This window comes from Cuculus canorus, chromosome 3, assembly GCF_017976375.1.
Source record: "Cuculus canorus isolate bCucCan1 chromosome 3, bCucCan1.pri, whole genome shotgun sequence".
Lineage (NCBI taxonomy): Eukaryota > Metazoa > Chordata > Aves > Cuculiformes > Cuculidae > Cuculus > Cuculus canorus.
Genome location: NC_071403.1, coordinates 86,850,669 through 86,878,432, shown reverse-complemented (window position 1 = coordinate 86,878,432; position 27,764 = coordinate 86,850,669). Strand labels below are relative to the sequence as shown.

At 39.0% G+C, this 27,764-nt stretch overlaps 2 protein-coding genes across 15 annotated transcripts in view; one reads left to right on the top strand and one right to left on the bottom strand.

Moving 5' to 3' along the window:
- WDPCP (WD repeat containing planar cell polarity effector) overlaps nucleotides 1–14,050 on the bottom strand; it is a 164,706-nt gene extending 150,656 nt beyond the window's left edge. For 13 of the 14 annotated variants that reach the window (XR_008449200.1, XR_008449201.1, XR_008449202.1 and 10 more), the window contains exons 1-2: nucleotides 13,849–13,974; nucleotides 9,937–10,018 (exon numbers count right to left, since the gene is read on the bottom strand). The gene's annotated coding sequence lies outside the window, so the exon portion shown is untranslated. Of the gene's footprint in view, nucleotides 1–9,936; nucleotides 10,019–13,848; nucleotides 13,975–13,998 lie in introns of those variants that run through there. The other variant, XM_054063066.1, reaches the window with a different exon arrangement.
- Nucleotides 14,051–14,315: 265 nt separating this feature from the next.
- On the top strand, nucleotides 14,316–27,437 carry MDH1 (malate dehydrogenase 1). Its single transcript, XM_054062993.1, has 9 exons — nucleotides 14,316–14,457; nucleotides 19,343–19,441; nucleotides 19,761–19,857; nucleotides 20,799–20,974; nucleotides 22,288–22,410; nucleotides 22,542–22,718; nucleotides 25,894–26,007; nucleotides 26,195–26,284; nucleotides 26,799–27,437. Exons 1-9 carry the CDS (start codon nucleotides 14,455–14,457, stop codon nucleotides 26,922–26,924), a joined length of 1,005 nt encoding a protein of 334 aa, XP_053918968.1. The 5' UTR covers nucleotides 14,316–14,454; the 3' UTR covers nucleotides 26,925–27,437.
- Nucleotides 27,438–27,764: the final 327 nt, after the last annotated feature.

The following is a 27,764-nucleotide window of genomic DNA, read 5'->3' as shown; positions in this document are numbered from 1 at the left end:
AAAAATACGGAAAAAAATAGAAAAAAATATTAAAAATAAAATATAGCAATTATCCACTTGGATTACTGCTGTGAGTTTATTATATACTGTAGGCCAGCCTTTGTCATGAAAATCAAACTAATGTCCTTTTGTGATAGTAAGTCTGCAACACTTAAATAATACATTTTGACTCCTTTATGTAAACATGGGCATCAATGACTGGTTAAGGTCTTTGTGTTTGTAATTCGATATTCCAAATTTTACATTTACAAAGTTTGGAGTATGATTTCAACCACAAGATAATATTTCCCATTTTTTTAAGCAGCTCATCCAGGATTTATCACTTATTAAGGACATTGTTTAAAAATACATTAATTCTGAGCTATTTGGAAAGGTCTTCTCCCAAAAGAGAGCTGTGACTGACCATCTAGTTAGCTGTAACATTTGGCTCTCTCCATTTCTAAAGCTGTGAAAGATAAGATTAATTTAACTCAGCCACACAAGTTTAATCTTCCCTATTGGCTGCGCAAAACAAACCCAGGAAAAGGCTTCAGCTGGCAGAAGCAGTGGCAATGGCAATAAGACATTATTAGGAGTCTTCTCACTTTCACTGGTATATTTCTTTTCCCAAAATCCTTGTCTGAGTTGGGCTTGCTCAAATTGAAGTCATGTCTGCTGTTACATTTTTGTGTCACTCTTCCTTTTCATCCACCTTCATATGTTAAGGGAAGAAGCAATATTTTCACTATTATTCTTTTATGCATAAAGCCAACAGCATAGTCTTCATGCTGATCCATTAAATGGATGACAATTACTACACACATTAGAAAATTTAGATTTTTCATCCTTCTGCTTACTTCCCGCGTTCAGCAAATAGTGCATTATTTCCTTTCATGATAATAACATTTCTTTGACCCCAGAAAAAGATTTTTGAAAAATAAAGTTAGAAACAAATGTAGAATAACTAACTTACATGGCCTCAGTCACAAAAAGATACTTACTGCAGTTCATCAATGACTAGGGAGTTTCAAAAAGCACAGCATGCCATCTTCTGAAAATCAAGCAGCAGCACCTTCACAGGTATGCCACTCCTACAGCTTACTGCAACATCTGCACTCTCATGTCCTTGAATGCAGAATGGTGAATAACCTGAGCACATCACATATTTTAAAAGAAAACTGATGCAGAAGTTGCGTGTATTCACTGACATTTTAGGTGGAATATTTTGTAGGCTGCTTTTTAACAAATGTTCAACTACTCACACTTTGTGCATAATTTCAGTCACCGTAGTGAAGTTCAGCTATGCACTAGAATGCAATGTGTTGCATGCTCCTGTCAACTGGATTCAGAAAACAAGCAAGACAGCAGCACGATTAATGTACTGAATAGGGATACAACTTGACACGCTGCAAAGCCGGGACAGAAAAAGCCACTTAGGGACTGTTTCCTAACAGCACATATAAACAATTCTACACAAAAAAAATAAACCAAAAAACATCTTGGCAAATGACAAAAGGTGATAAAGTTAAACATCATCACTGAGAGATACTAAAGAAGCTAGTCCAGCTATATCTTTATGGAATCTAAATATTTAATTTGCCCTTTGATGAAATGTCAAGTAATCAGGTTATTCTGAAATCAAATAGTCCCCTGAGGAGTAAGGTCTGTTTACTACCTAAGTATTTACTCAAATGAACCTGCCACCAACGCCAGTGTTTCATTATCTGTCTGAATTTTGTATTTTAACACAAGAATGGCACTGCATTATGAATTTTCCAGCAGCAATCTTACACTGAATTCCATATGAGGAGACCTTTGCTAATGAAGTTAACAGCACTCCTAACAGATATGGGACTTTGCCAGTAGTGTTCAAGGAACATTCTGAGCTTTCACGTAAATTCTGTCACAAACTGCATCTTGATCAATGACATTACATCATGAAGAATTTTGTTTCAATTTGAATCTATCAATTACATTAAGAAAGGAACTCTTTCAATATCTAATATTTAGCAACACTTAAAAAACACAGCTGCTTCCTCACATGAAACAATGTATATAGACTGTCACAGGAGATGACTATCTCTGCTTCATGTGATAGCCTCACCTTGTGCACTGTAAGATCGAGGAAAAGACCCTCCTGGACACTATATCAAGGCATACTGATGACAGGGAAGTGATTAGAGACAGCCAGTGCGGCTTCACTAAGGGCAAATCATGCCTGGAGAATCTGGAGACCCTCTACAAGAGTTACTGCATTGGTAGACAAGGGAAAAGCAACTGATGTCATGTACCTTGACTTCCCTAAGGCCCTTCAGACGGTCCCATACAACATCTCTGCCTCTAAACTGGAGAGACATAGAGTTGATGGATGCACTATTCCACGGTTAAGGAATTGGCTGGATGGGCACATCCAAAAAGTTGCAGTTGACGGCTTAATGTCCAAATGGAGATCAGCAACAAGTGGTATGCCTCAGGTGTCCATTGCAGGACCAGTACTACTCAGTATCTTTATTAATGACATACTGTGATTGAATGCACTCCCAGCATGTCTGTGGATGACACCATGCTGAGTGGTGCAGCTGATATGCACGAGTGTGGGATGCCATCCAAAGGGACCTTGACAGGCTTGAGAAGCAGGCCAACATGAACCTCATGAGGTTCAACAAGGCCAAGTGCAAGGTCCTGCAACTGGGTTGGACCAAACATCAGTATCAGTACAGACTGGGGATGAAAGTATTGCGAGCTGTCCTGCACAGAAGGGCTTGGGGATATTGGTAGGTGGAAAATGAGATATGAGCTGGCAACACACACTCACAGCCCAGAAAGCAAATTGTATCCTGGGCTGCATCAAAAGTAGAGTGATCCTTTACTCCACTCTGGAGAGACCCCACCTGGAGTACTGCTTCCAGCTTCAGGACCCTTAGCAAAGGAAAGACATGGACCTGTTGGAGAGGGTCCAGAGGAGGCCATAAATGATAAGAAGGATGGAACACCTTTTCTATGAAAAAAGGATGAGAGAGTTAGAGTTCATCCTGGAGAAAAGAAGGCTCCAGTGAGATCTTATTGCAGCCTTTCAGTACTTAAAAGGGGACTTATAAGAAAGATGGGGAAAGATTTTTTAATACGAGGGCCTGTAGTGACAGGAGAAAGGGCAGGTTGCCCAGAGAGGCTGTAGATGCCTCACCTCTGGAAGTGCTCAAGGTCAGGTTGGATGGGGCTGTGAGCAACCTGGTCTAAAGAACGATGTGCCCGCCCCCCAGCGGGGATGTTGGACTAGATAATCTTTAAAGACCCCTTCCAACCCAAACCATTCTATGATTCTAATAATAAAAGCAGTAGGCAATTCATTGCAACTCATTGCATTACATTCACTGCATCTGATCAAGTTATCAGAACAAAAACTGGCAGAACAACAGATTGGAAAGCATCTGCTTAAATACACAGCTCAAGTAAGAAAGTGGATATAGCTTTGTACAATAGCACACTAAGCTTTACATTTGGTTCTGTACTTCTTAATACTCTTATTTGAAGAACAGTCACAATATAACTGTTATCAATGAAATATAATTACAATTTTTAAGCAATAAAATTGGAAATAAAGCCATGTAATAAAACTGATTTTAAGTCTGTACAGACTTATTCTTTCAACATAGATTTCTAAAATATTTTACAAGCCTTTTATTCATCACGGAAGACAGGCTCAACATTTACAAAATCATCTAATTGTCCTCAAAAAATGCCAAATAATCTTTAAAAGTGCATTTCTTAAGAGTTCAGTCATTTCTGTCCAAAAACTACATTACAAGACAGTGTTATTGCCCCAGGGTGGATATTCTTGCTTCTAAGAGGTGTATTCAAATAGATAATTATCAGTCGTAAAACGACAACTTCACCTGCAAGATAGTGTCTCACTCTACTTGCTCAGAAGTTTAAGTACAGCTGCCTGATACTAACTACAATGGGAAAACAGTCTATCAACCTTCAGTAGCTCTCAGCTTCCATTAAAAGGTATGTTGTAATTCCGAGTCCATAACTGACCCTCAGCAGGCAAGCTGGTATCCACCAGTATTACAGTGGAGTTCCCAGCAGTGACAGCAGATCTTGTAGTAAGGCTGCGATATTCTACTAGCTTTCATTACAGAAAACAGTGACATTAATTTAGAAAGGAGTCTAGCACTGCAGTTAAACTAATGATACTGTAAATTCCACTGATTTACATCCAAACATGGGTACACTGTGCAGCTAGATTAATGTATGCATGATATACATGAGTACCTATACTCGTAGTCCTGATATCCACATGATGAAAGACAAAAACATTTATCAAATTGCATTTATTATGTTATCTTAAGCCATATGCAGTATGTTGTTCTTTTGAATCCTCTCTGCAGTTTTTGAGTTTTTAAATCACATTCCCTCCAGTGTGATCTGGCAGGCAGGTCAGAATGGTCCAATTTCACAGGCAACTACTACTAAACAAAAAAAAACTGTTAAAACCCCTGCTTCTCGTGAAACTTGAGGTAGGTGTGAAATATCAGAATATCGACATTTTCCTGGACACTACTCTGCCTACAACCGTCAGAAATGCAAACAGGAAAAAAGTCAGCCACAGGGGGGAAGAAACTACTATTTCTCTAAAGACTGTAGATCTTAATTTTCAAAAAGAAACACGCCACTTGCCCTTGCTTTGCCATACACTGAGTTGCCTAATCATACGGCAAGAAATATATTCATGCTAGAGATTTTCTAAACCTTTTACAAACACTCTTCTGCTCTTTCCCCAGAATCTTGTAAGCTGGGGACTCACTTCTGAAATAGTTTTGCTATCAAGTACGGCACATAAAAGTTAGAAAACTATAAAGGTTTAATCAGTACTGTTTTGAGTTATGTTCACTAATAGCTTTGCCAAATTAACCAAACTAGAATTGCATAAATTTATCATTAAAATCCATTTTGTATTTGCTTATTACCTGTTTCTTAAGAGTGTGTTCATCCTGTGTTTTGGTGATTTACATATTTACAAAGATAGTCTAAAGTTTTGTCTTAAGAGCAAAATTGCATAGAATGAGAAAAAACTTCTGTGGTAACTTTGGGATCTTGTAACTTGTGAATTAGCAATGAAAAAACTGAGATAAGCCATTGGGAGTATATTTGAAGTTTTAATGAAAGAGTCAGATTACAAAAAGCCATAGTGGGAGTCTTATATGAGGAAGCTTTAAAGTTAGTTGCAATGTATTAGAAAACAACATTGAAATAAATTATTTTTCACTGCAGTGTGCCAAGTTTTTGGAGATAGAATTAAAATTGGGCTTTTATTTTAGACCAAGTAAAGCATAATATTAGACTGTAATACTACATATACTATCGAGATCCAAATGCCCACGGTGTTGCAAGAGAGCATTTTCCCTCAGGCATTTGAAATTTAATGCTTCTTTAATATTCTCTGTTGGATATTGTTAGAATGGAATTTCAAATATTTCCTGCAATTTGAGTTACAGATTACTGAATAATGCTGAGCAGCAAAAAATTTTTGAAGCATACATCTAAAGCTGGCATAGTGGCTTAATGTCCTGTTGTTTCTTGCTTTAGCAAAATTAATTTCTACAGTCTTCAACCATGAATTCCAGCACCACCTGGAGATACAAACCCATAATTTAACTGTGGTGTATTTCTAGCTCCTTTGACTAATGCTGAGGCTAGACCCTGGATGTCAGACAGCTATAAAAGGAAAAGGCCATTTCATAGCAATATTTTATATTCTCCTAAGTCAGACAGCGGGCAACTTGAGAAACAGTATCTGGCCCATTATCCTAAATAAATGGGATTACCTGTCATGAAATAAATGTATGTGGGTTTGCCTACATTAGAGGTATATATGCTACTATATAGTCAGGAGTAACACTTTCCCTATAGGACTCAAAATACTCAAAAGGCTTTTACGCAATTAAGATCCAACCTTTTCAACATACATATATTAGTGCATTGCCATGGTTACTCAACACTGGTAAAGTTAGACTGCAAATTAAACCTAACAAAAAACCACAACTGTATTACTCTAGAAACAAACCAGAAAAAGACTAATATAATCATGATTCCCTTTGCTTGATTACTTCATAGAGAAGACTCCTTCATTCAAAAATGCAGCTACTTTGTTTTCCATCATTTGTGTCCACAATGTAAGTGGTCATGCTCCCAGTTTTGTTCCATGGTCATGGTTCCCTTATCATTCATAGTGGGCACATGCAGACTCAGTCCTTAGCTCTGTCCTACAGGAAGCCTGCCATTCCCCTCCAAAAGGCTTGGAAGAGTGCTTCAGACAGTATGACTACCCTGGGTTCAAATGAAGTAATTCCTCAACACCATCCCAGCCAGATAAGGCAACGCTAAGTGCCTCCATGACACACCCACAAGTTTTAACTGTTCATCCTCAGTCTCCTGCTGTAAGAAAACCATTCTCACAGTTCCAACACAACGTTTCTAAACACTCTGAACTGAAAAAAACAACAAAAATATATGTACGCATATACATATGCATGTGTTGGAGCTGCAGGAAACTCAAAGCTATGTAGCGTGGGAAAGGCCAATAGACTCCACACAGCTGGATTCATGAGCCTATGCTTTTATTAAGACACAGGGACAGTTTAGCCTTATAGTGTGCATCTGATTGAATACAGGCACGTGCAGAAATTGAGTACTTGTGTTCATGTGAGCTGAATGAATAAATACAATTTCTTCTTTCTTTCCTCAAGGATCAGTAAAAACCTGAATATGGTCAGTACTATAAACAACAATAAGGCCATCCATAGACTGTTGCTGCTTAAAAATCAATTTGGATAAGGTTTCCAAAAGTCAGTCAGATATCAAAATGAATCTGTGAAGCAGCAGAAACCCTCCATATAGGAAACAAAGTGTTTAGTTTGCTCTTAAGCTTACTACTGATAAATTCATGTTTTAAAAATGATGTTTCACATATTAATAATGTCATTAGTTTTTAAACAATTAACTTTAATAAGTCAACATCATAAGACATCATTCTCCCTCCGCACATATGTCTGTTGATATTTTCTTCAAAATATATAATTCAATACTTGGGGGGGGGAGGGGAGAAAAAACCAACCTATATTATGGCAGCTATTATTAGTTCTGTGAAAATACAGAAACAAATACAAATGTATATTGTTAAACAAGCTGAAATATTTTAGGCAAACTGTGGGATCATAATTCATAGAAATAACCTTAATGACAACAGCACTTGTAATTAGGTTGACAGGCTTGGCATGGAAGAGCATCCATCAGTCATTCTGACATGGAAAAGATAAGATAAAGGAAACAGATGGATTCAGCTGCCTGCACGGAGTCTAAAAAAATGGAAAGTAATCATTATAGATTGTAACTTCTTGTATCAAAAGTAATTCCTTGATTATCGGTCTATTATAAACAAGGGCAAAATAAAGTCATTTAAGAGAAAACGCAAACATTTATTTTCAGGAGAAGCTGTTTTGCCACTTGACTAAATGCTTGCTTCATTTTAAACAACTTACAAGGACATCAGCTTAATGATTAAATCTAGTTTTGGGGTGTGGCTTTTTTGCATCTTTAAACTGTTGTAATGAATTAACTTAAGATTACAAGGTTTTGTTTTGTAGAACTCACTTGTTACACAGGTCATTTCTTCCTTAGAATGCCAACTTGCCTCTTCTGATTGGGTTTAAAACACATCAACACTTTGACTAGGTTTTATAAAACAAGAGGAATCAGAATGAAGTTATTGCACAATACCAAGATAATTTTTACATGTTCATAAAAAGGCAAATTTTCAATTACTGGCATGCTTACAGCTAATGCATTAACCTGCTAGTTTTACTGAACAGGAAAATATTACAACAGGTTGGACAGGTTGGTAGAATCTTCATTCAAATTTCTCAAAAAGCAGCAAGGCACTGCGTATGCCTTGGAAACCCACCTTTATCAATACAACAATTTCATAACACTCCAAAAATCAAATTAATTGAGGAAATGTACCATTTCTTGTGATCAATGCACAGGTGATATTCCTTTTACATTCTTCCTGTTGCATTTTACTTGGGAAGTCACCTTTCCAAAGGAAATTGCTTTGTTACTTTTATTTGGTCTGCATGGAAAATGTATCTTTAGATGTACTTTAATGCAAGTATTTCAAATATTAACTAACTGAATCCATGATGTCCAGATTACAGACTGGCAATTTCATCACAAATGTACCTTTAGTTTCCATGGTCTGGATACCCGAACAGCAGGACAGCCAGACAGCAAACACAGAAAAGCATTTTCCGTCATACTCATGACATTCTCCTGTCTGCAAAGGATGCTTCCACTCCTTCCCTCTTTCCATTTTTCATCTCCCAAGGGTTTGCAAAACTACCTCAGTTCACCTATCACGGGAAGAAGTAGCTAATTCACAATCAACCTCCTCCACACATTGACATTAGTGAGTAGAATATCCACACACTGTTGTCACAAAGTGTCTGTTCATCCAAGAAAAAGACAGATTTGTGTTAAGGTAAAAGAGAATACAGTAATGCTCCTTCTAGTACACCAGAAACACAATTCTGTTCTCTTTTTAAGAATTAAGTTATTAACTTTGCTGAATTTACAGCCAGCACACCAACTTCTTTGCACGTGTGTTTGTAATTGTTTTAACAGGCTTTCTCTATACCCTGCACTTCTATGAATTGTGAGAAGAAAATCCTCCAAAAACAGTTTGCAGATGGTATCCTATAATAGATCTTCCACAATGACTCAGCTTTGTCTGCAATGGGATTGCTATTACCCAGCCCCTGTGCTACTCCAGCCCCCAGCCAGCAATGGAGTCCTGCACAGCTGAACTGCGCTCCCAGCACTGGAGCCTGCAAGCATCATACTAGGCACGTGAGATCAACCTACACACAGACAGCAAAGGAGGCCTTAACTGTTACAGCAGCCTCTGGAAAAGTACGATGGGTGTTCATACTATCAACTTACTTAGCAAGAAGAAACAAAAAAGAACATTCTGCTCACAATTTTTATTAAGATTTGACTCATTAATAGTTCATGAAGATTACTAATATGTATTAAAAATCATGCTATACATCATTTCTGTCTCCTCATATTCGGTAGACACATGAGTACACAATGTTTCATGGCATTCTATCTACCTGTTAAAAACATACTAAAGGTTGTAAAGACAATTAATGAACAATTAATTAACTGTAATTACGCAAAAACTCAACTAAACTATTAAGAAGTAAAAATGAAGCCATAGGATAAAATGAAAACAGTTCCACCGATGGTAAGATTTCTCTTTAAGGAAGAAAGTTTTCTGAACCACAACAAATAATAAAAACAGAGTTATAAACAGAATTTCTGGATATACAAGTTCCTTCATACTATTTAGTACCTACGCAGTATCACATAACTGAAGTTTAGAAATGAACAGTGAAAAAATATTCTAGGACATTAACACTAGGAATAAAAAAATCATGTATAAAAATATAAATTCTTAGCAAAAATGTATCTATTTTCATTTTCTAAAATACTATTTCAATTGTTCTTGCATATATATACGTCTTTATAATTTTTAAACTCCATTACAGATTTCTCACATACTCTTAACAATGGTGTTTGATCCCTCAATCCCATTTCAGTATTTTTTAATACTTTATTTTATTTCTCAAAAATCTCTATTTATTATTCCCTTATTTATATAGCCCAGAATAGGCTTCCAAAACTTTTCCAATTTTACTATTATTTCTAGGATTGAAACATCTTGTAGTGAAATATTTTAAATCATAATTATATCACACAGACTTAGCTGTAAAAGGCATGTTTTGTATTTGAAATTTTAAATAAATGCATGAGATAAAAGAAAATCAGTATCATACATGGAGATGGTAAAAAGACAATTTCACAAATTATTGAAAATTAAGTGTAAGAGCTTACCTTAAAAAATTCATCAATTTCTATAGATGGCAATGAAGGAAAAGAAAATCCCATCCAAAATACATTTAAAGAACACAGCCAGCTGTTAACAGAAAATAATTCATTTTAAAACATAAAAAAAATTAAGAGGGAATTCTGGCAGAAAACCCTTCAAAACTACTAGTTGCCTTTAAAAATGATACTTAATCCCCACAAAATGGAGACTAAAGCATCCAGAGTATTGTGTTGTTTAATTACACCAATTTTCAAGTAATTAAATATCTTTTGAGGGCAAAAACTATAAAATGTATTTGAAGAATTATCTGAGAGCCCAATCCATGCGCAGACTAAATTTCCATTACTTCTTTTGCATGTTGTAAGTTTCCATTTCTGCAGGTCCTTGGCTTAAAGCACTACACAAAAGACAAATACCACTAAACATGGCAGAACATTAAAGAATATTAAAAATTTACACCAGCACCTTATGACCTCAAAAAAATATCTGCAACAGAAAATGCAAAATTGGCAAGAAAATTGTGAGATGATAATAAACTGGAGCAAATCAGAAGGCTGTGACAAAGCTGACAGGAAAACCAGCGTTAAATTTAGTATGAAAATATCCAAAACTTCGATAAGGTGGTAAGACTAAAAAATCAGCAAAAGTAAGTCAAACACACCACGCTTCTTGAAGAAAAAGAGCACAGATTTGGAAGACTGGGTTGCAGAAACTGGAACTCTGTATGTTTATAGATTCCTATGGTGACAACAGTCTGAAAACAGTGGCATGATTTAACAGCACGAGGAATGCTTCCTGCAACACCAGAAAGGTTTTCATACAGAAGCAACAATATATTTTAAAATCTAATCATCACCAGGAAAAAGAGTTGTAAAAACCAGATGGTGAGACAAAGGGATCTCTCATTTATTTTCATACACTTACATTTTGCTTGGAAGACATTAAAGCTTAACAAGTAGAAATAATACTTAAGCCAAGTAAGAACGAAATACTAGAATTGTTAGGTTTTGCTAACTTGAAATATTACACCGCAATCATAGAAAGCAAAACTTTAAGGTATCTTTTGTTAATTCAGCTCAACAGACAGTTCAGATACTCTATCAGTTTAACTCTGTCTCGGGCTAATTATATTTGGAATAGGTTTAAAACAAACTGATATAGGTCTCTGACAAATGTATTTACACATGGCTTTGCACCATAATCATTACAGATCACTTTCAACATAAGACATGTTCTTATCTTCAAAACAAATAATATAGGGAGCACAAGCTTGGGCAAAAGAAATGAGCAAGTATGAGAGTGGAGCCTTCCATACAGAAGAAAGTTTGATCAGCTTAACTGAAATCCACTGAACCAGTACAATCTGCTCTGTTGACACACACAAATCAGTTTACAGCAAGCTAAAATAGCTTCAGCTGAAAACTAACAAGGAATCAAGTTAAACTGAACCGATTATGCTGAGTGGAAATTACCTTATTCAGGTCCACATCAGGTTTTGTGTACATTCAGATCTTAAATAATCTTAATTTAAGTGTTAATTAAGTCTGTACAATGTTTGGGTGAGAAAAAGGTTAGAGTCACTAGGGTAAAGAATATTAGGATACCGGAATAATCTGACTGGAAACCAAGCTCCCTTCTACTTACCAAACTTCTCTATATTTGACAGCAAGCCAGACCTCAGCTTCGCTTGCTGCTATTTGGTTTTCAAATTCAACCCCAGAAGGGACCTTAAGTACAATCTTCATTCATATTAAATATGTACAGTTATTAACTGATATACATCAGTACAGTTTGACATTTAAAATCAACTAAGAATGACTGTACCTTTTCAACTCTGACACTGCAGTTTTCTGTACTGCAGAAGCTGTCAGAGGCTCTGCTGAAGACTTGTTCAAGCCTCAGGAAGTCTTGAGTTGTGCAATGTGCACAATTAGCAAGAGGACTCACTAAAATAAGATCACTTGGCATGACAATAATACATATTTATGTTTTACACCCAGTGCCCTAGAGAAGTAACTTCAGGTTTCTGTCTGAAGGCTACAGAAGAAATTGTATAAGCGCACACGCTATTTACAGTGAAAAAAAAATCATCTATCAGGACTAGAATGATTTAAAGCTAAATCTGCACAAAAAGAATTTGGACAAGGGAGACTTCATTAAACTAAATTACAGAATTTGTCCGATACAGATCCCTGCCAGGATAGGAGGAAAAGAATCACCACCTGAAGCTCTCTTTTATAGCATAACAACGCAGTTTAAGAATCTGTGGGGTTTGCTGATGTATTTATATCAGTGCTTGCCTCACTTTAGGCATAGACCACAACCCAAAACACAACTACATCAATAGTTTTATTTTTGTGCAACAGATAACTATTTGAGTCCTGCTGTTTAAACAGCTGAACAGTGTGGGAGAGGAGCTCTCAGTTTCCCCTGGTGTAAGGGAATAAAAGGAACCGGCCAAGGTCCCAGGGGCTGCAGGGAGAGCGGCAGCAAGGATAGAGAGATGCCAGGACAAAGGGAAAGCCAGCCATGAGGGCCAAAGGCATACCAAAAATGCCAGCAAATAAACTCTCTAAGATTCATTTTGGAGTTTTAGAAAGCAAGCACCCTTCAATTAGGCCTGGATGATGTGAGGCAGTTATCTCCATCAATCGTGTGCAGTGAGACCAGAGCTGGGACAGGATGTATGTCCCACTTACGTGCATATGGATATATTTTCCCAGAAATCTTATGCATGTTCTAATACTTCCCAAGGATTAATTTTTACATTGTTATGAACTTCACAACAGTCAGAACTCTTGCTAATTTGGAGGCTGCAAACAGAGATGATGACAGAAGAAGAGACATCTGTTCAGCACAGATCACACTGCACACAAGACATTATCATCTCCACAGAATGAACAGGGTCTGGAAAAAACACTGTCTAAAAGAAAACAAGCTATCAGAGGGACATTGTGTCTAACTTTCAAAAAATGCTATTACTTAGATGAAGATTTAACTCTACTTTAGCTTAAATCAAAATATTCCACTCTTTGTAATAGTAACTACTTCTTATATTAGTATGAACTTCACAACAATCAAATCTCTTGCCAGTTTGGAGCTTGGAGCCAGCTCTGCCTGACCTTGTGTTCGAGGTGGTGTTACAAACACACTCTGGAAACTAAAATTCCGAAAGTACAAAATATCTCTTTATTACAGTAGGGAAACACTGCAAGCAAAGGTGATGACAGAAGAAGAAACATCTGTTCAGCACAGATCACACCGCACACAAAACGTTATCATCTCCAAGGAATGATCAGTGTCTGGAAAAACTGTCTAAAAGAAAACGTGCTAACAGAGGGACATCGGGTCTAACTTTCAAAAAATACTAATACTTAGACAAAACTTTTATTTTAAATCAAAACAGTCTGCTTTTTGTAATAGTAACTACTTCTTGTATCATTATGAACTTAACAACAATCAAATCACAGAATACTTAGGGTTGGAAGGGACCTTAAAGATCATCCAGTTCCAACTCCCCTCTTGCCAGTTTGGAGCCAGCTCTGCCTGACCTTGCCTTAGAGGTGGGGAAAGGCTGCAAGGAGAGTTGACTGCAGAAGAAGAGACATCTGCTCAGCACAGATCACACTGCACACAAGGCATTATAATCTCCAAAGAAAGGACAGTGTCCAGAAAAGCACTGGTTCAAAGAAAACGCGCTCTCAGAGGGACATTCTGACTAACTTTCAAAAAAAAAAAAATGCAATTACTCAGATAAAACTCAGTCCTACTTCAGATGAAATAAAGAACACCCCACATTCTGTAACAGCAGCTACTCCCTGTATGTCAGGGACAGCCTTGCCCCCCCCAACCCGCGGCCCCAGGTCCCTTCCCCTCCCCCATCCCCCCCACTCAAGTGCGCGCGCTCCCGCACCCACCGAGCGCTGCGGGCGGGGGGGAGGGCACGCACTCCCCGCGCCCCCGTCACCTAGCAACCGCCGACGCGCCGCCACGCGCGCAGGCGCGGCAGACACGCGCTTCCTCCGCGTCTCAGCGTTTCCCCCACACCCCCACCCCCGAGCCGGCACCTCTTCCCAAGCGCATGCGCCTTCTCTCGCGCTGCGGTGTAACGCCTTGCCCTTCGCCCCGCGCTTGCGCGGAACTAAACGCCCGCGCTGCCGCAAAACCCCCAGCCCTGCATTCCCCAAGGGCGCATGCGCAAAGAAGGGAGCCGCCCGTCGCCCCCTAGCGGCTCTCGGGACCGCCGCTCCGCGCTTTCAATGAATGGGGCTGTGTGACGGCTGCCGCCACGCCAATGGCGTCCGGGGGCGAGGCGCGGGCGCCCCGGGGTACGCAGGGAGTTGTAGTTCTTCTCTCGCGCCGGGCTGCGGTGGGAGGCGGGCGCCCAGACTACAGTTCCCAGGCGCCCGCGCGGCCCGGGCGCGCCCCGCCCCCTTCGGCGGCACCTCGCGCAGCGCCTCCGCCGCGCCACTCGCGCCGTAGAGGTGACCTAGAGGCTGACAGCCCCGCCGCTCCGCGCCGCCATGGTCGGTACCGCGCCCCGAGGCGGGGGACCTTCCCCTAAGCAGCGGGACGGGGTGGGAGGGGGTCCCTCCTCGCCGCGGGGATGCGTGAGGTGACGGTTCCGCGGGCGGAAAGGGGCCCGGGCCGCCTCAGCCCCCCGGGCCGCGCTGGGGGGACCCGAGCCCCGCGGCGCCTTCAAGGGGGCGGGAGCGCCCGGTCCTGAGCCCCGCGAGTCGCTGGAGGTCTCGGGCGCAGCTCGAAGGGAAGGGGTATTCTCTTCTGTCCCTGCATCCCTGCTGCTTGTCAGGAATCCAGCTGTTTGTGTGGGCTCTCCAGGTTCTCGAGGGGTCCTGGTTCGGTGACCGGAGCGCTTTGCTTTTCTGTGCCAGAACTAGAGATCATTATGCACCCACAAAAACTTGCACAGCGACCTTGCTTTCCTTTATAATCGTGAAAAATCTCCATACCGAGTTATTAAAATCTTCTGGTACTTGGCTATGAAAAGATGTTTGCATGCTCTGAAACATGGCTTATTATTTCAGCTGTATGCCAGAAAATACTGAAATCTGTAAACCTTGCCTATCGTAATTCTCCACTCTTATTTCCACTCAACATAGGGATTCTCAAAAGTGACCTCGAGGTAGCGAATTCTAGTCTGTACGTGCATTTTTGAAACATTTAACTGCCATGAATTTGCTGGTCTCCAGCAGAACTGCTAATTGAAACTTACTTTAATGCCTAGGCTTTTTAGAACAGCACCATTTTTTTTTATCTGACTGTAACTGTTCTAATTATGAATTTGGCATTGGGCAAAGGCTTTAAATTTCTGAAACAAAGTGTGTGTTTATGATGCAACTGCTGTTATGAAATGGAAAAAACTTTTAAGGACACCTGTCTCAAGGTCATTTCTGTAGGAAAGAATTCCTTTGGAATTCAGCCTATGAACCACAGTACTGCTGGGGTTGCTAAAGTGCACAACTGTTTTGCCGATACTTTCTACCACGTTTCGGAATACATTGTCACTATATTTCTGCTTTAAAGAGTGGAGAGCAAAAGGAAAGTTTGTTAGGCAGACTCTAGACTTTTGGAGAGCTAAATCAAATGCTTAAATCATTCTTGTCAGGCTAAGTGGGATGCCTTAGTTGCCTTTAATATTCAGGAATGTTAAATTGGTATTTTACAGACAGTTAAGTTTATCAGTCATAACGTTTATAGAGGTCTTTTGTAACGGTAATTAGTTAATAGATGGCAAAGTCCATCAGTTCTGTAGAAAGGACATAGTTTTTCTTATTGCTACAGTTGATTGTGGATTATTTAATATTAGTCTTTTACTTACCTTTGTAACCTGAATCAGTTTTGCAGTGTACTGCTACTTTCATGTGTGGTACTAATATAAATAGTAATCACAGAGGTAATCTAGGCACAAAGGTAGTTTTGGCAGCTCCTCATGTGATATTGGAAGCTTTACTTTTATTTGTGATAAATTAGGAGAGGGAGAAGCCCTACATATCTGCTGAATTAATTAGATGGAGAAGGGTATCTGGTGATGTAATGTCCACAGGTTTTTTGTTCCTTTTTAGTGTTACCTTTGCTATGCTTTCAGTTTCCTAAAACTTGTTTAACTATACATTGGCTGTATGTGAAGTGGGGAAGGCTTTGAAACTAAATAGTTAAGTTAGATGTTTAGTTTGTCATGTCTAGATCTTATATACCTGAGAGTGCATGAAGGTCACCTCTGAGTTACCATAGCGTGAAAATATTCTTAACGAAAGCACAGTGCAGGAGCCAAATCATGGATTAAAATACCTGAACATGAACGTGTGGAGTGTACAACTTCCTTTGGGAAGCTACTTCAATCTTCCAGTCTCAAAGTCCTCTCAAAGCCAACTTCTTTAAACATCCAACCTCCAAAAGTAGTCTCAGACGCTCAATTATACCCATTTTTATACGTGATGATAGTTTTCCGGGGAATTAAGAAATAACTATATTTTTTAAGAAGCACAACATAATCTGACTTGTTAATCTAGTTTCTAGAATCAAAAGAAAGCATGATATTTTCTTTGATACTAATTGCTCACAGTTGGTGCCAAAGCAAAGGGGTTTGGGGGAAGCTTGTTTATGAATCAAATGTACTGACGGTATGGAGAGGAAAAAACAAGCAGGTAATACTCCTCACTTTAGTTTAGTTTATGTTTCTTCCTCCCTCCTCCAACCCCAAATGAGGGGAGAACAGGAAGGATGGTAGTAAGAAAACATAACTATTTTGAGAGGGCTGAGCTGAGTCATAATTGAAGGGGTTCTTTTTAACAAGGCTAAATGTTGTCTGCCTCACTAAAAAAAATAGTCCTACTTCTGCCTTTTTGTCTTCTACCCTCCCCCTCTTCTGTTATTATGCTAAACACTCACCATAATCCTAGTGGATAGATTGCCTTTTTTTTTATGTTTAAATCAGATTGGCATAGAAAGTGCGTATAGTAGAAGAAAATTCTCGTTGACTTTCTCCCTTTTGTGACACAACCTTAGATTGGCTCACAGGTGGCAAAGGAGAAAGAGCTTAGCTGCTTAAAATCTTTTTTCCATTCACTGGGAATTTGGAAATCAATTCACAATTGATTTCAGATACCATTTAATTCAACGTATTCTGCTGTTATCTGAGAGAGTTCTGGAGTAGCATGCTTAGCATGGGATCATGTTTTATATGTTGCTGATATGGGATTTTGCCAGGCCAAGGTTTTGCAGCGCAGTAATTTTCCAGTACTTATTTTCCTAACTAATACGATTAGCTCCCTTGAAAGAGTGTTAATTGTTCCCTTTACGTAAATAAAATTTAGATTCTCATTCAAAACATGCTGAAAGGGTGACTTTAAAATCTGATATGCATCTTAATCTGTGCTGCCTGTTATCATTCAGACATTATGGTACAATTGGAGGGTTTAACCTCCCTACTTGAGAATAGTGTACCAAACTAGTTTTGAGATTTAAACCAGCAAGATTTGATTTTCTGTTCTTCTTCTCCTTCCTTGTGAAACTATGATAAGGTTTGAGGGATGAGATTCGCGGTAGGAGTCTTTCAAAAGAAAAATAATGCAGTAGAACCCCATAACCAGTAGCCATTTAACCAAATACGTAAAGAAACATTCCTATAATGAAGGTAGAATGATGTTGAGATCTGAATCTGCATGTTCAGTAGTTTAACTTCATCACTTAGGCTCTCATTTTATCTAGCGTGTGGTAAATTTGGGTAGGTGGCCTCGTTTTTGTAGTTACCTAATACTAGCTTGATGCAGCTGTGCTTGACTGCTCACTTCTGCAGAGATAATACACTGAAATCCCCAAATAGTTTTTCTATAAATATGGATGATAGGAATGTTCGTTGGAAAGGATCTCTAGATGTCATCCAATGTGACCTCTTTCTTGCTCTGACTCTGAAGGTTGCTAAGTTCAGCCTTATAGCAAGCCTTTTGCTGATGCTAAATTGAGTCATACATGTTTTTCATCTGGGTCAAAAAAAAATCAAGAATTTTTCTCTTGATTTGTAGCTGTTGCCTCACGTGCTGCCATCTGCCACTACTGAGAGATGTTTGTCAGTGTTATTTTTGTAACCTTTCTCAAAGTAGTAGGTAGGCTGCTGTTAGATCATCCCTTGTCCTTCACCTGTCCAGACTACACCCTGCCCCCTCAGCCTCATCTTATAGATCATGAATTCTGGGCCCCAAACATCTGAGTGATGCTTGTCTGGGCCCCCTTTAGCTTTTCAACATCCCTCTAAAACTCAGAATCTCAAAACTGGACTGAGTATTCCAGTTGTAACCACCAGCGCTAAGCGAAATGTGTGCCTTTGTTCTGTGAGCTACACTTTTCTATACTGACATAGCCTAGTATGCAATTAAGTAATTTCAGACATAATTGAATGTGGAAGATGTTTTGTCCGTGATTCAAATGATCATCTTTTAATTATTGGAAAAAGTGAAAAGTGGTCTTGAGGTTCTGGCAGGCTGGTTGGTGTGTGCTTGTTCCTGTCCTAGCATAATCTGCTCCAGCACTATTACCTTTAGGGAAAAAGGGAAGATACAAAAACCAGGCTTACAAAATATTGGATTATGAATGTCCTTTGGCATGTTTTCCCTTTTCAATATTAAATAACCTCTGGAGTTCTCCGAGGCCTGGTCCTGCTTAACAAAATGGACTTTTGCTGTAAGAAAAGCCTTTTTTCCCCCCTATTAGCAATATAGAAATGTGTTGGCAGTCTTCTCCCAGTCTTTTGGAGTTTTGTGTCAGTTTGACAATGCACACTTGTATTATGGGTATTAGGGTCTGTATTTGTCCATAATGTAGCTTTTTTTTCTATGTATTTTGTTAATTGCTGCATAACAGTTCAGTGAGGCAGTAGTTCTAAGTACCTCTGTGTTCCTTGGTTTCTGCCATTCAGTAAGTCTTCAGTTGCAAGTAGGTGTTCAAAATGCTTAATGGACATAGCCCTCAAAATTGAAAGAATCTGAAAACTGGTGAAGTGTGGCAGCTTAAAGAACTTGTGTGGCATGTTTGATGTACTAGTGGTGTAGATGATGTAACAGCTCATGCTACAAAGATGCCATTGTCAAAAGGAATACAAAGTCCTTTAAAAGATTGTCATTACTGGTATTTTGGAAACTTTTTCAGGAATAGTTCTTGGGGATATTTTTGTGAGTGTGGTCTGTTTCTGTATAAGCAAGTAGAGAAATTGCTGGTGATTGTAAGAGAACAGAAGTGTCATCCCAGGAGCTGGCCCTGATCCATGTATAGGCATATGCTTTCATCCAGGTTAAATAATCATAACCTTATTTCTGTAGTAACTTAATTTTTACTGCTCCCAGATGGTGTGAGCCCACACTGTGTAGCTGTGGGTAAATTTCTATAACTTTCTTGCAGGGTGAACCAGTTAGAGTCCTGGTGACTGGAGCTGCTGGGCAGATTGCTTACTCGCTGCTTTACAGTATTGCCAAGGGAGATGTCTTTGGCAAAGATCAGGTAACTCTTAAACTGAATTATCACTTCTCTGCTGCGCAGTAATGAATAAGCCAGTGTCTGAAACTGCAGTCTCTGAAACTTATTTTCTTGTAGACACTCAGAACGTTTTACCAATATGCAAATAATTTATTCTTTAACTAGTAAAAATGGAATCCTGCTCTATTATGCAAGCATTCCGTTGGTCATGCTGAAATTTTTCAGTTTTCTGTATATGGATTTTAAGTCTTGCACAAGATAGCAGTTTCTAGGAGGTAGGATGACAATTCATTTTAGAAACAGGTTACATGCAACTTGCACTAACCCATTTCTTTCTTTGCAGCCTCTTATTCTTGTGCTGCTGGATATCACCCCCATGATGTCTGTATTGGAAGGTGTAGTGATGGAGCTGCAGGACTGTGCTCTACCGCTGCTGAGAGGTGACCTAAAGAAATTTTTATTCTGTCTACAAGGCATTCTAGTACAACTATTGCATTTATGAGTTTCTGTAGCTAGTAGGAAGTAAAACAGAAGAAAATATTAGATGATCCTTTCTTTGGTTTATGTTCTGTGGAAGATAATTTACTTAGATTGTAAGCTAGGAAGAATATAATCAAATGAGTTTTGAGTAAAGAATTGACTATACCTATATTTAGGTTCATATCATCTAATTCTGGGTTTTCAGCATCTGTAACAAATTGTCAGATGATTGTGCATTTATGCATTGTATTCTACCCTTGTGGTAAAATAATAATGAATCTTTAGATATGCGTCTGTGCCTTTACTAAGTAAAAATCTAGTCTTTAGAAATATCTTCTGCTTAAAGACACGCATTGAAAATTACTCAGCAAGTTCTGATAAATAAACAAGCAGAATAAATGGAGCCAGTAGGTGCTACTGTAATTAGAGTACTTAAAAAATGTATAGCTACCAGCTCTTGTACAAATCAAACATTCTTCAGTTTGAATTGTTAAAGGGAGAGGAAAACTTCATTTGTGTTAATACTTGCCGGTAAGGACTTTATTGTAAAAGTGAAGAAAAGCATATATACGTGCATGCGTATAATATGCATATATACATAGGTATATGTGTTTAGAGAGAGACACACACATGAGAAGTATCTTTTGACATATATCTCTCCTGTGTTTTCAGAATTTACATCTAAAGCTTTAGATAAATATTTGTATATAAATATTTCCCGATAAACAATTTCTGATCTGTGGAGTTGGGGCCGAATGACTATGCTTGTATTTTTGGAAGGGGAAGGTATTGTTGTCGGATCAGATTATATACTATTTATGAACTAAAGAATATTCTTGTTAATGCTTTGCCATGACTGCTTATCTTACTCAGATTTTTTTCCCCCGTTTCCTTTTTTTAGAGGTCATTCCAACAGACAAGGAGGAAGTTGCATTCAAAGACCTTGACATAGCAATTCTGGTTGGCTCCATGCCAAGGAGAGAGGGCATGGAGAGAAAGGATTTACTCAAAGCAAATGTGACAATTTTCAAGTCTCAGGGTGCAGCCTTGGACAAGTATGCCAAAAAGACTGTCAAGGTGAATATAGAAACTGAATTTAAACTTAAATCTGAGTTATGTAGAGATCTAGAAACATTGTTGAATGATATTGCATAAGCAGGAGCCTATTTGATGTAGGCATTCCTTCCCTTAAGCCCTAGAAAATGTACCACAATTGAGCTTAGATGAGATATAGTTTGCTAAATAGGTAGATGTTTCGTCCGTAGTTCATTTGGTAAAAAAGGTAAGCCTTGCATTCTGTTGCTGTAGCCTGCAGATACTCTTGAGAATGGTTACCAGCAATTCTGAAAAATAAAATTATGTGAAGATAAAAAGCGGTCTTCTTGTTATCTCTCCTCTGGAAGAACTAAATTATCTACGTGCAGCTGCCTACTTCTTACCCATCTGTGGCTTTAACATAATGACCCTTAAATTCAGTATCTGTAGACTTACAATTGCACAAAAAATCTGCTTTATTTAGGTTGTTTGCATCATGTTCTTTGGAGCATTGGAAGCTTTTAATTGTTCTCTCTCAGATTCCTTCAGCACAGTTAATGGGATCATGTGGCTGCTCTCCTACTGCTCTTAATCTCAGACCCAGACTCCAACTGTGCTTTGTAACTGACTTTTTAATGTCTGCTTCCTCTGCTGATGAACTTCCTACTGCTTCTAAAGACTTGTTTGCTTCTTTATACAGTTGGAATGAAAACTATCAATAACTATTGCAGAGTAATGGAAAATTTACTGAACTCACTTTCAAAAGGGGAAATACAAAGGGAGGTTTGCAGATTAGTGTGTGATTGAGAGTATATGGAGCTTGACGTTAATCATTTGAGGCATATTAGTAGATTAAGGATGAATAAAAATCAGTTTTCCATAGTAATAAATTGATCTAAGTTCAGGCAATATTTTACTTCTAGCTGTCTATGAACATTGAGATAAGCAACTGTTCTGGATTTCTTAATTATAAGGCAATTATATAAAACAGCAGCAGCCAGTCCAGGAACCATTTAAAAGGTGATAGTGGGCAGGCTAGTGTGTTTGTATTGTGCTTTCTCTGTATCTACTAGTATGGGGTTTGAAACCAGGCTGTGGGTCAGTGTACAGATCTCCCTAGAAGTTTTCTCTTTCACATTTGAATGTCAAATTATAAAGAAGATGCCTAGTTAGAAAATATTTTCCTCTGTGCAGTTATAAAAGGCTTGTTGACTATGAACAACACACATTCATAAGAAACCTTAACTTTTTAGTAGCTTCTTTGAAGGCAAAGCCATGTATTTCGCTTGAGGAGCTGTTTTGCAGAAATAGCTTGTTTGTCTTTATGCACTCCCTTTCCCTGTGTTTGTTTTTAGGTTGTGGTAGTTGGGAATCCAGCAAATACTAACTGCCTAATTGCATCAAAGTCAGCCCCGTCAATACCAAAGGAAAACTTCAGCTGCTTGACTCGTTTGGATCACAACAGAGCTAAATCTCAGGTAAAAAGGGCCTGTTCAAACTAGAATGATTTCTGTTGACTCTGCTAAATACAGAACAACACTTTCTGGTAGGAAGCCTGTAAATTGAGAAGCTGAAGTTAGTATCGTGGACATCTTTGATTTCCAATTAGATCGCTCTGAAACTTGGTGTGACTGCTAATGATGTGAAGAATGTCATCATCTGGGGCAACCACTCCTCCACTCAATATCCAGATGTTAACCATGCGAAGGTAAATGTGAAAGGAAAAGAAGTTGGAGTCTATGAAGCTATAAAAGATGACAGCTGGCTGAAGGGAGACTTTATCCTGGTAAGATCTTGGGGATTTTATAAGTAGTTGTTCTATACTTCTGCTTTCTCCTCACCTCATATTTATGTAGTTTACAATTTCATGACTGACTGTGTGAAGCAGCTCTTCCCATCTTGCTAGAATAGGTCATGTTTGGATACCTTGTCTCTATTGGTAACTGCCTTTTGAAAAACCTAAAGCAGTCTTGGTTTAGTCTTGGCTGGCAAAACTAAGAGGCATGCGGAGCTTAGCCAGTAAGAAAGAACCACACAGCTGCTCGCTCACTCCTTCCCCACCTGGACGGAGTAGAGAGGAGAATTGGAAAAAAAAAGACAGGTAACACTTGTGGATTGGGATAAAAAAAAATTAGGAGTGGAAGAGGAGGAGAGAATATAGCCATAATAATAACAACAAAAGAATATGCAAAACAGTTAATACACGATGCAGAATGCTTACCACCTGGGAAATGATGACTTCATACAGTACAAATTATTGGCTGTTCTTACCCAAAATGAAATGACGTTGAGGTACACATCAGAATTCCCCGTCCTTTTGTATCACCCACTAAATGCACCCAGGTCCTTGAGCAAAAAGCAGTCTTGTGGATGGGTTTGCCCTTGCCTGTGGTAGGATTAACCCAGACTGTTTTCCCAAACAGATTCTTCATATACGTTATGGGGATTTTATCCCTCTCAACAGTAAATGAAAGTTTTGACTGGGCAGGGGCAGCTTGATTGGTAGATCCCTTGTTGTTAACTAACCAGGTGGCTTTACCCACTCAGTGCCGTGCTCTTTGGCCTAGGTATCTATAAGGCTGTTTCAGAACAGTCTGAAATACGAAATGTCTGGTAGGGCTGTGTTTCCACCTCTGAGGCAGTCAATTCCAGATGTACTAGTACACCCCTCCATGTGAAAGCAAACTGGCCTGCACTCTGGTGCCAAAGGAATAAAGAAAAATGCATCAGCAATGTTAATTGTGGCATACCACTTGCCTGCCTTTGAATCCAGTTCATATTTAAGTTCTAACATGTGTGGCACAGCAGCACTCAGCAGCAGTATGTCTTCATTCAGGCCACGATAGTCTGCTGTTAGAGTTCACTCTCCATTTGCTTTCTGTGCTGGCCGTGTGAGACTACTGGAGGGTGAGCAAGCTGATCACTCCTCAGCTCTCCAGGTAATTCATTGGCTTGTGAATTGGAATCCCACTCTCGGTGCAATATTGGTGCATCATTGTGATACCAATCAGCACTTGTTGTTCTTCAGCCCTCAGCAACCTTACAACAGGAGGGTGTTCCGAGAGACCAGGCAAGATAAACAGCTGTTTAATTTCTTCTGTCTCCACAGTTGCTGTACCAAAAGCCCACTGGTACCCTTGTGGGTCCTTGAAATATGCTCACTTGAGGTAATCTGTGCCAAGGATGCATGGAGCATCTGGGCCAGTCACAGTAGGATGGTTTTGCCACTTATTTCCAGTTAGGCTTGCTTCGTCTAATACAGTGAACTACTGAGATCCCCCATCACGCCAGAAATAAAAGTAGGTTCTGCACCATTAGAGCTTTTTGGCATTAGGGTACATTATGCACCACTAGTTGACCACCAGTGTCAACTAGAGCCTTATGCTCTGTCAGACATTGTGATCAGTAACTATTAAAGTAATATAGTGAATGCTTATAACAAATTTGTTTAATGTGCCTTGGTCAGTTCTGTTACAATCCCAAATATTTGAGCCCCATGTTGAGTACCAAAAAGGACTGTTGTACTTTAGTCTCAGACGGCAAAATAGAGCCATGTGGAGCTTAGTCGGTAACAAAGAACCATACAGCCACTCACTCACTCCTTCCTCCCTCCAGACAGAGTAAAGAGGAGAATCTGAAAGAAAAGGTAAAATTCGGATTGGGTAAAAAAACCAAAACAAACAAAATCCCAAACCAGTTTCACAGGGCAGAAAAAGAAGAGAGCATGAGACAATGCTAATTACAATAAAAGAATATGCAAAATGAGTGATACACAATGCAAAATGTTTACTGCCTGTTAACTGATGACTGCACATACTCATGATTTGGAAACCCATGCTCTGCAGCCGCAAAACTAGTCTGAAAAATTTAGAAAACGTGCGAATGTTTTGATGTCGGGTAATAATAAACAATAATGTAGGATAGGAAAAGAAAATAATGGTATTAATTGATCAAGAGCACAGGCTATCAAAATGCAATATCAAGTGAAACAGGATTACTGAAACCTGTGATGAACGTGACTCCAAGTAGCTGTACTTTGCTTGGTAATTGGTAATGCAACATTACTGGCATACTGATAGCCAAGGCACCTTTAGTTTGGGACCGAGGATGTGTTTTGTCATAAAACTGCTTTGTCATGTATTAGTTTCGGATATGACTTATTCCAGTTCATGATTGTTGCTGCAGAATAAAGAAACGTACGCTGGCAACGGCAGCTCGTGAGCTGGAGTGTAAGCAGCAGCCTGCCCTTGTCCTTGATCCTGTTATATCTTTTGTGACCGAGGCAGGATACTGGTTTGGCCTTCTAGGTACATTGTAATAGGGGTCTGTGCTGGAATGCTTTGACTAAAATAAGGTGATTTCATAATTCCTGCTTTCTAGACTGGGGTCTGGTTGGCATATAGCCTTACCAAAACTTAAGAGAAAAAAAATACAAGGTTTAAGGAGCTATTAAAATTCGAAGACATGCCGTTTGTAAGTATAAAAGTTCCGAATATAAACTTGAATATAGGGAGGTAGGTTCAACAATCGTCAGGAATTAAATTAATTTTATGCATTAAATATTTTTGGATTTGGACCAGCAAGTAGTTCACATTGGTATTCAGAAAAAAAAAAACCTTAATTCCCAGTCTGTTGCTGTTGATGTATGTGAAGTCTCTTGGTGGTAAAAGCTCGAAACATCTGATTGGTACGAAAGAAGTTTATGGGCTGCTAGCTATAAAGCGGGTACTAAGAAATGAGCCAGCCTCTAAAATATTTCATTATGTTCTTGTCTTGGCAAGACTCTTCTAGATTGTGTTTCTGGATAGCATGCCATGTTCATTTATTGATAGAACTGTATTTTGACTGATGAACTTCAGTAATGTTTGTAAGGCAGTCTTCCCTCGTGGCATTTACTAACAGCATTTAGACCAAGCCAAGATTTTGCTGCATTACAATTTAGGGTTTTCTCTTAATTGCAGACCGTTCAGCAACGTGGAGCAGCAGTTATTAAGGCTAGGAAGCTGTCCAGTGCAATGTCAGCTGCCAAAGCTATCTGTGATCATGTGAGAGACATCTGGTTTGGCACTCCACCGGTAAGATATTGCTCTTCAGTAAGTGCTTGTCTACCTAATGCTTTGATTACATGCCAGCGTCTTTGACCTCAAGTGTGTATGTCTTGAGGGGGAAGAACCTGTCTGATTCTCAAATAAAGTGTGTTGTGGGATATGCAGTATATTGGAAACTAAGATTTGTATTTATATCTTCCTCTTCTCTTTTTAGGGGGAATTTGTTTCCATGGGAGTAATTTCTGATGGCAATTCTTACGGTGTTCCTGAAGACTTGCTGTATTCATTCCCTGTTGTGATCAAGGTAACTAGACTGTGTTTAGTCTAAGTACATTATACAACACCTAGCTGAACTGTTGTATGAGCTAGTTAACAGTTGTGCTTTTAGTATGGGTCTGCAGTTGCTGGGATTTTAGGATTTTATCAGTCTTTTGCAGCTAGGACCAGTAAAGTTGTGGATGCTTCATCCCTGGAGGTGTTCAAGGCCAGGCTGGATGAAGCCTTTGGCAGCCTGATCCAGTCGGAGGCATCCCTGCCCATCACTGGGGGGTTGGAATTAGGTGATGTTTAAGGTCCCTTCCAACCCAAATTATTCTATGATTATTTACCATTTTGTAATAGCTGTCAAATAAGTACTGATAAAGTAGAGTCTTACATGACTAGGTGGTGCTGGTTGTATTCTGTATCTGAAAATATTAACTTCTGCCCGATGCGTTATTTTAAGGCCATAAACTTTTCTTACACTGCAAAGTTTTATTCATGCAGACTATTTGAAGTGTGTTCTCACATAGAAGGGCTTTTTGTTTGGTTTCAAACAGGACAAGACCTGGAAGTTTGTTGAGGGTCTTCCTATTAATGATTTTTCTCGTGAGAAGATGGATCTGACAGCTAAGGAGTTAACTGAAGAGAAGGAGACTGCTGTGGAATTCCTCTCCAGTGCATGACTAGTGGACGAGGAAATAAAAAATCATTTTAGAGTGGAAGAATCTAAAAGCCGTCTCTAAGTCTGCTACTAAACACTATCACTGTATTTAAGTCAACTGTCTGTGGCGATTATGTTGTTTTAAAGTCCCTATGCTTACTGGTACTGTTGTGCCTATTGAGTTATTAGCAAAAGGATTATTAAAGAAGTAAAACTAGTTTGTTGATCAAACTTTGTTCAATACTAGTTGCTTTCTGTGTATGATACAGAATGATTGTTTGCCTCTGCCTTGGCTGTTAACGCACAATCTCAGTTTTATTAGAATTTGGCACTGTTGGAACACGTCCTGATCACTTCAGCATCCTATTGCTTAACTGAAAATGAAATTAGAGTGCCAATAGTTCTCCATGAACCGGTAGTTAGGTGACTCAAGTCTATTACTGGACAGACTCCAAGTATATACTGTTCACTCTGGTTATGCTAACAGTGTTTGTCAATACAAATATTAAAAGATGCTTAATCACATAATGCTGAAGAGTAGTCTGTTGCTCTTTATTTTTATGTTTTATTTAGTAAGTAGCAGAATTTGGTAGTACAACATTAAAAAAAAAAACCCAAACCCTGAAGGCCTATTTAAGAAACTGAAAGAAGTGAGTTTTAAGAAACTTCATTGATGACTAGCTAGCACTCCATGTCTTTCCTAGGCAAAATTGCTTTATGTCAACATCAGACATGAAAGCCTAACGGCAGATTTGAACACCAGCACTATACTATCAAAGCAGGACTGGTACTGCAGCTCAGTACTAATTTGATTGCAGCCCCCAAAGCCTTTTGCCCCAGGAGACAAGGACTCGCTTGGTTA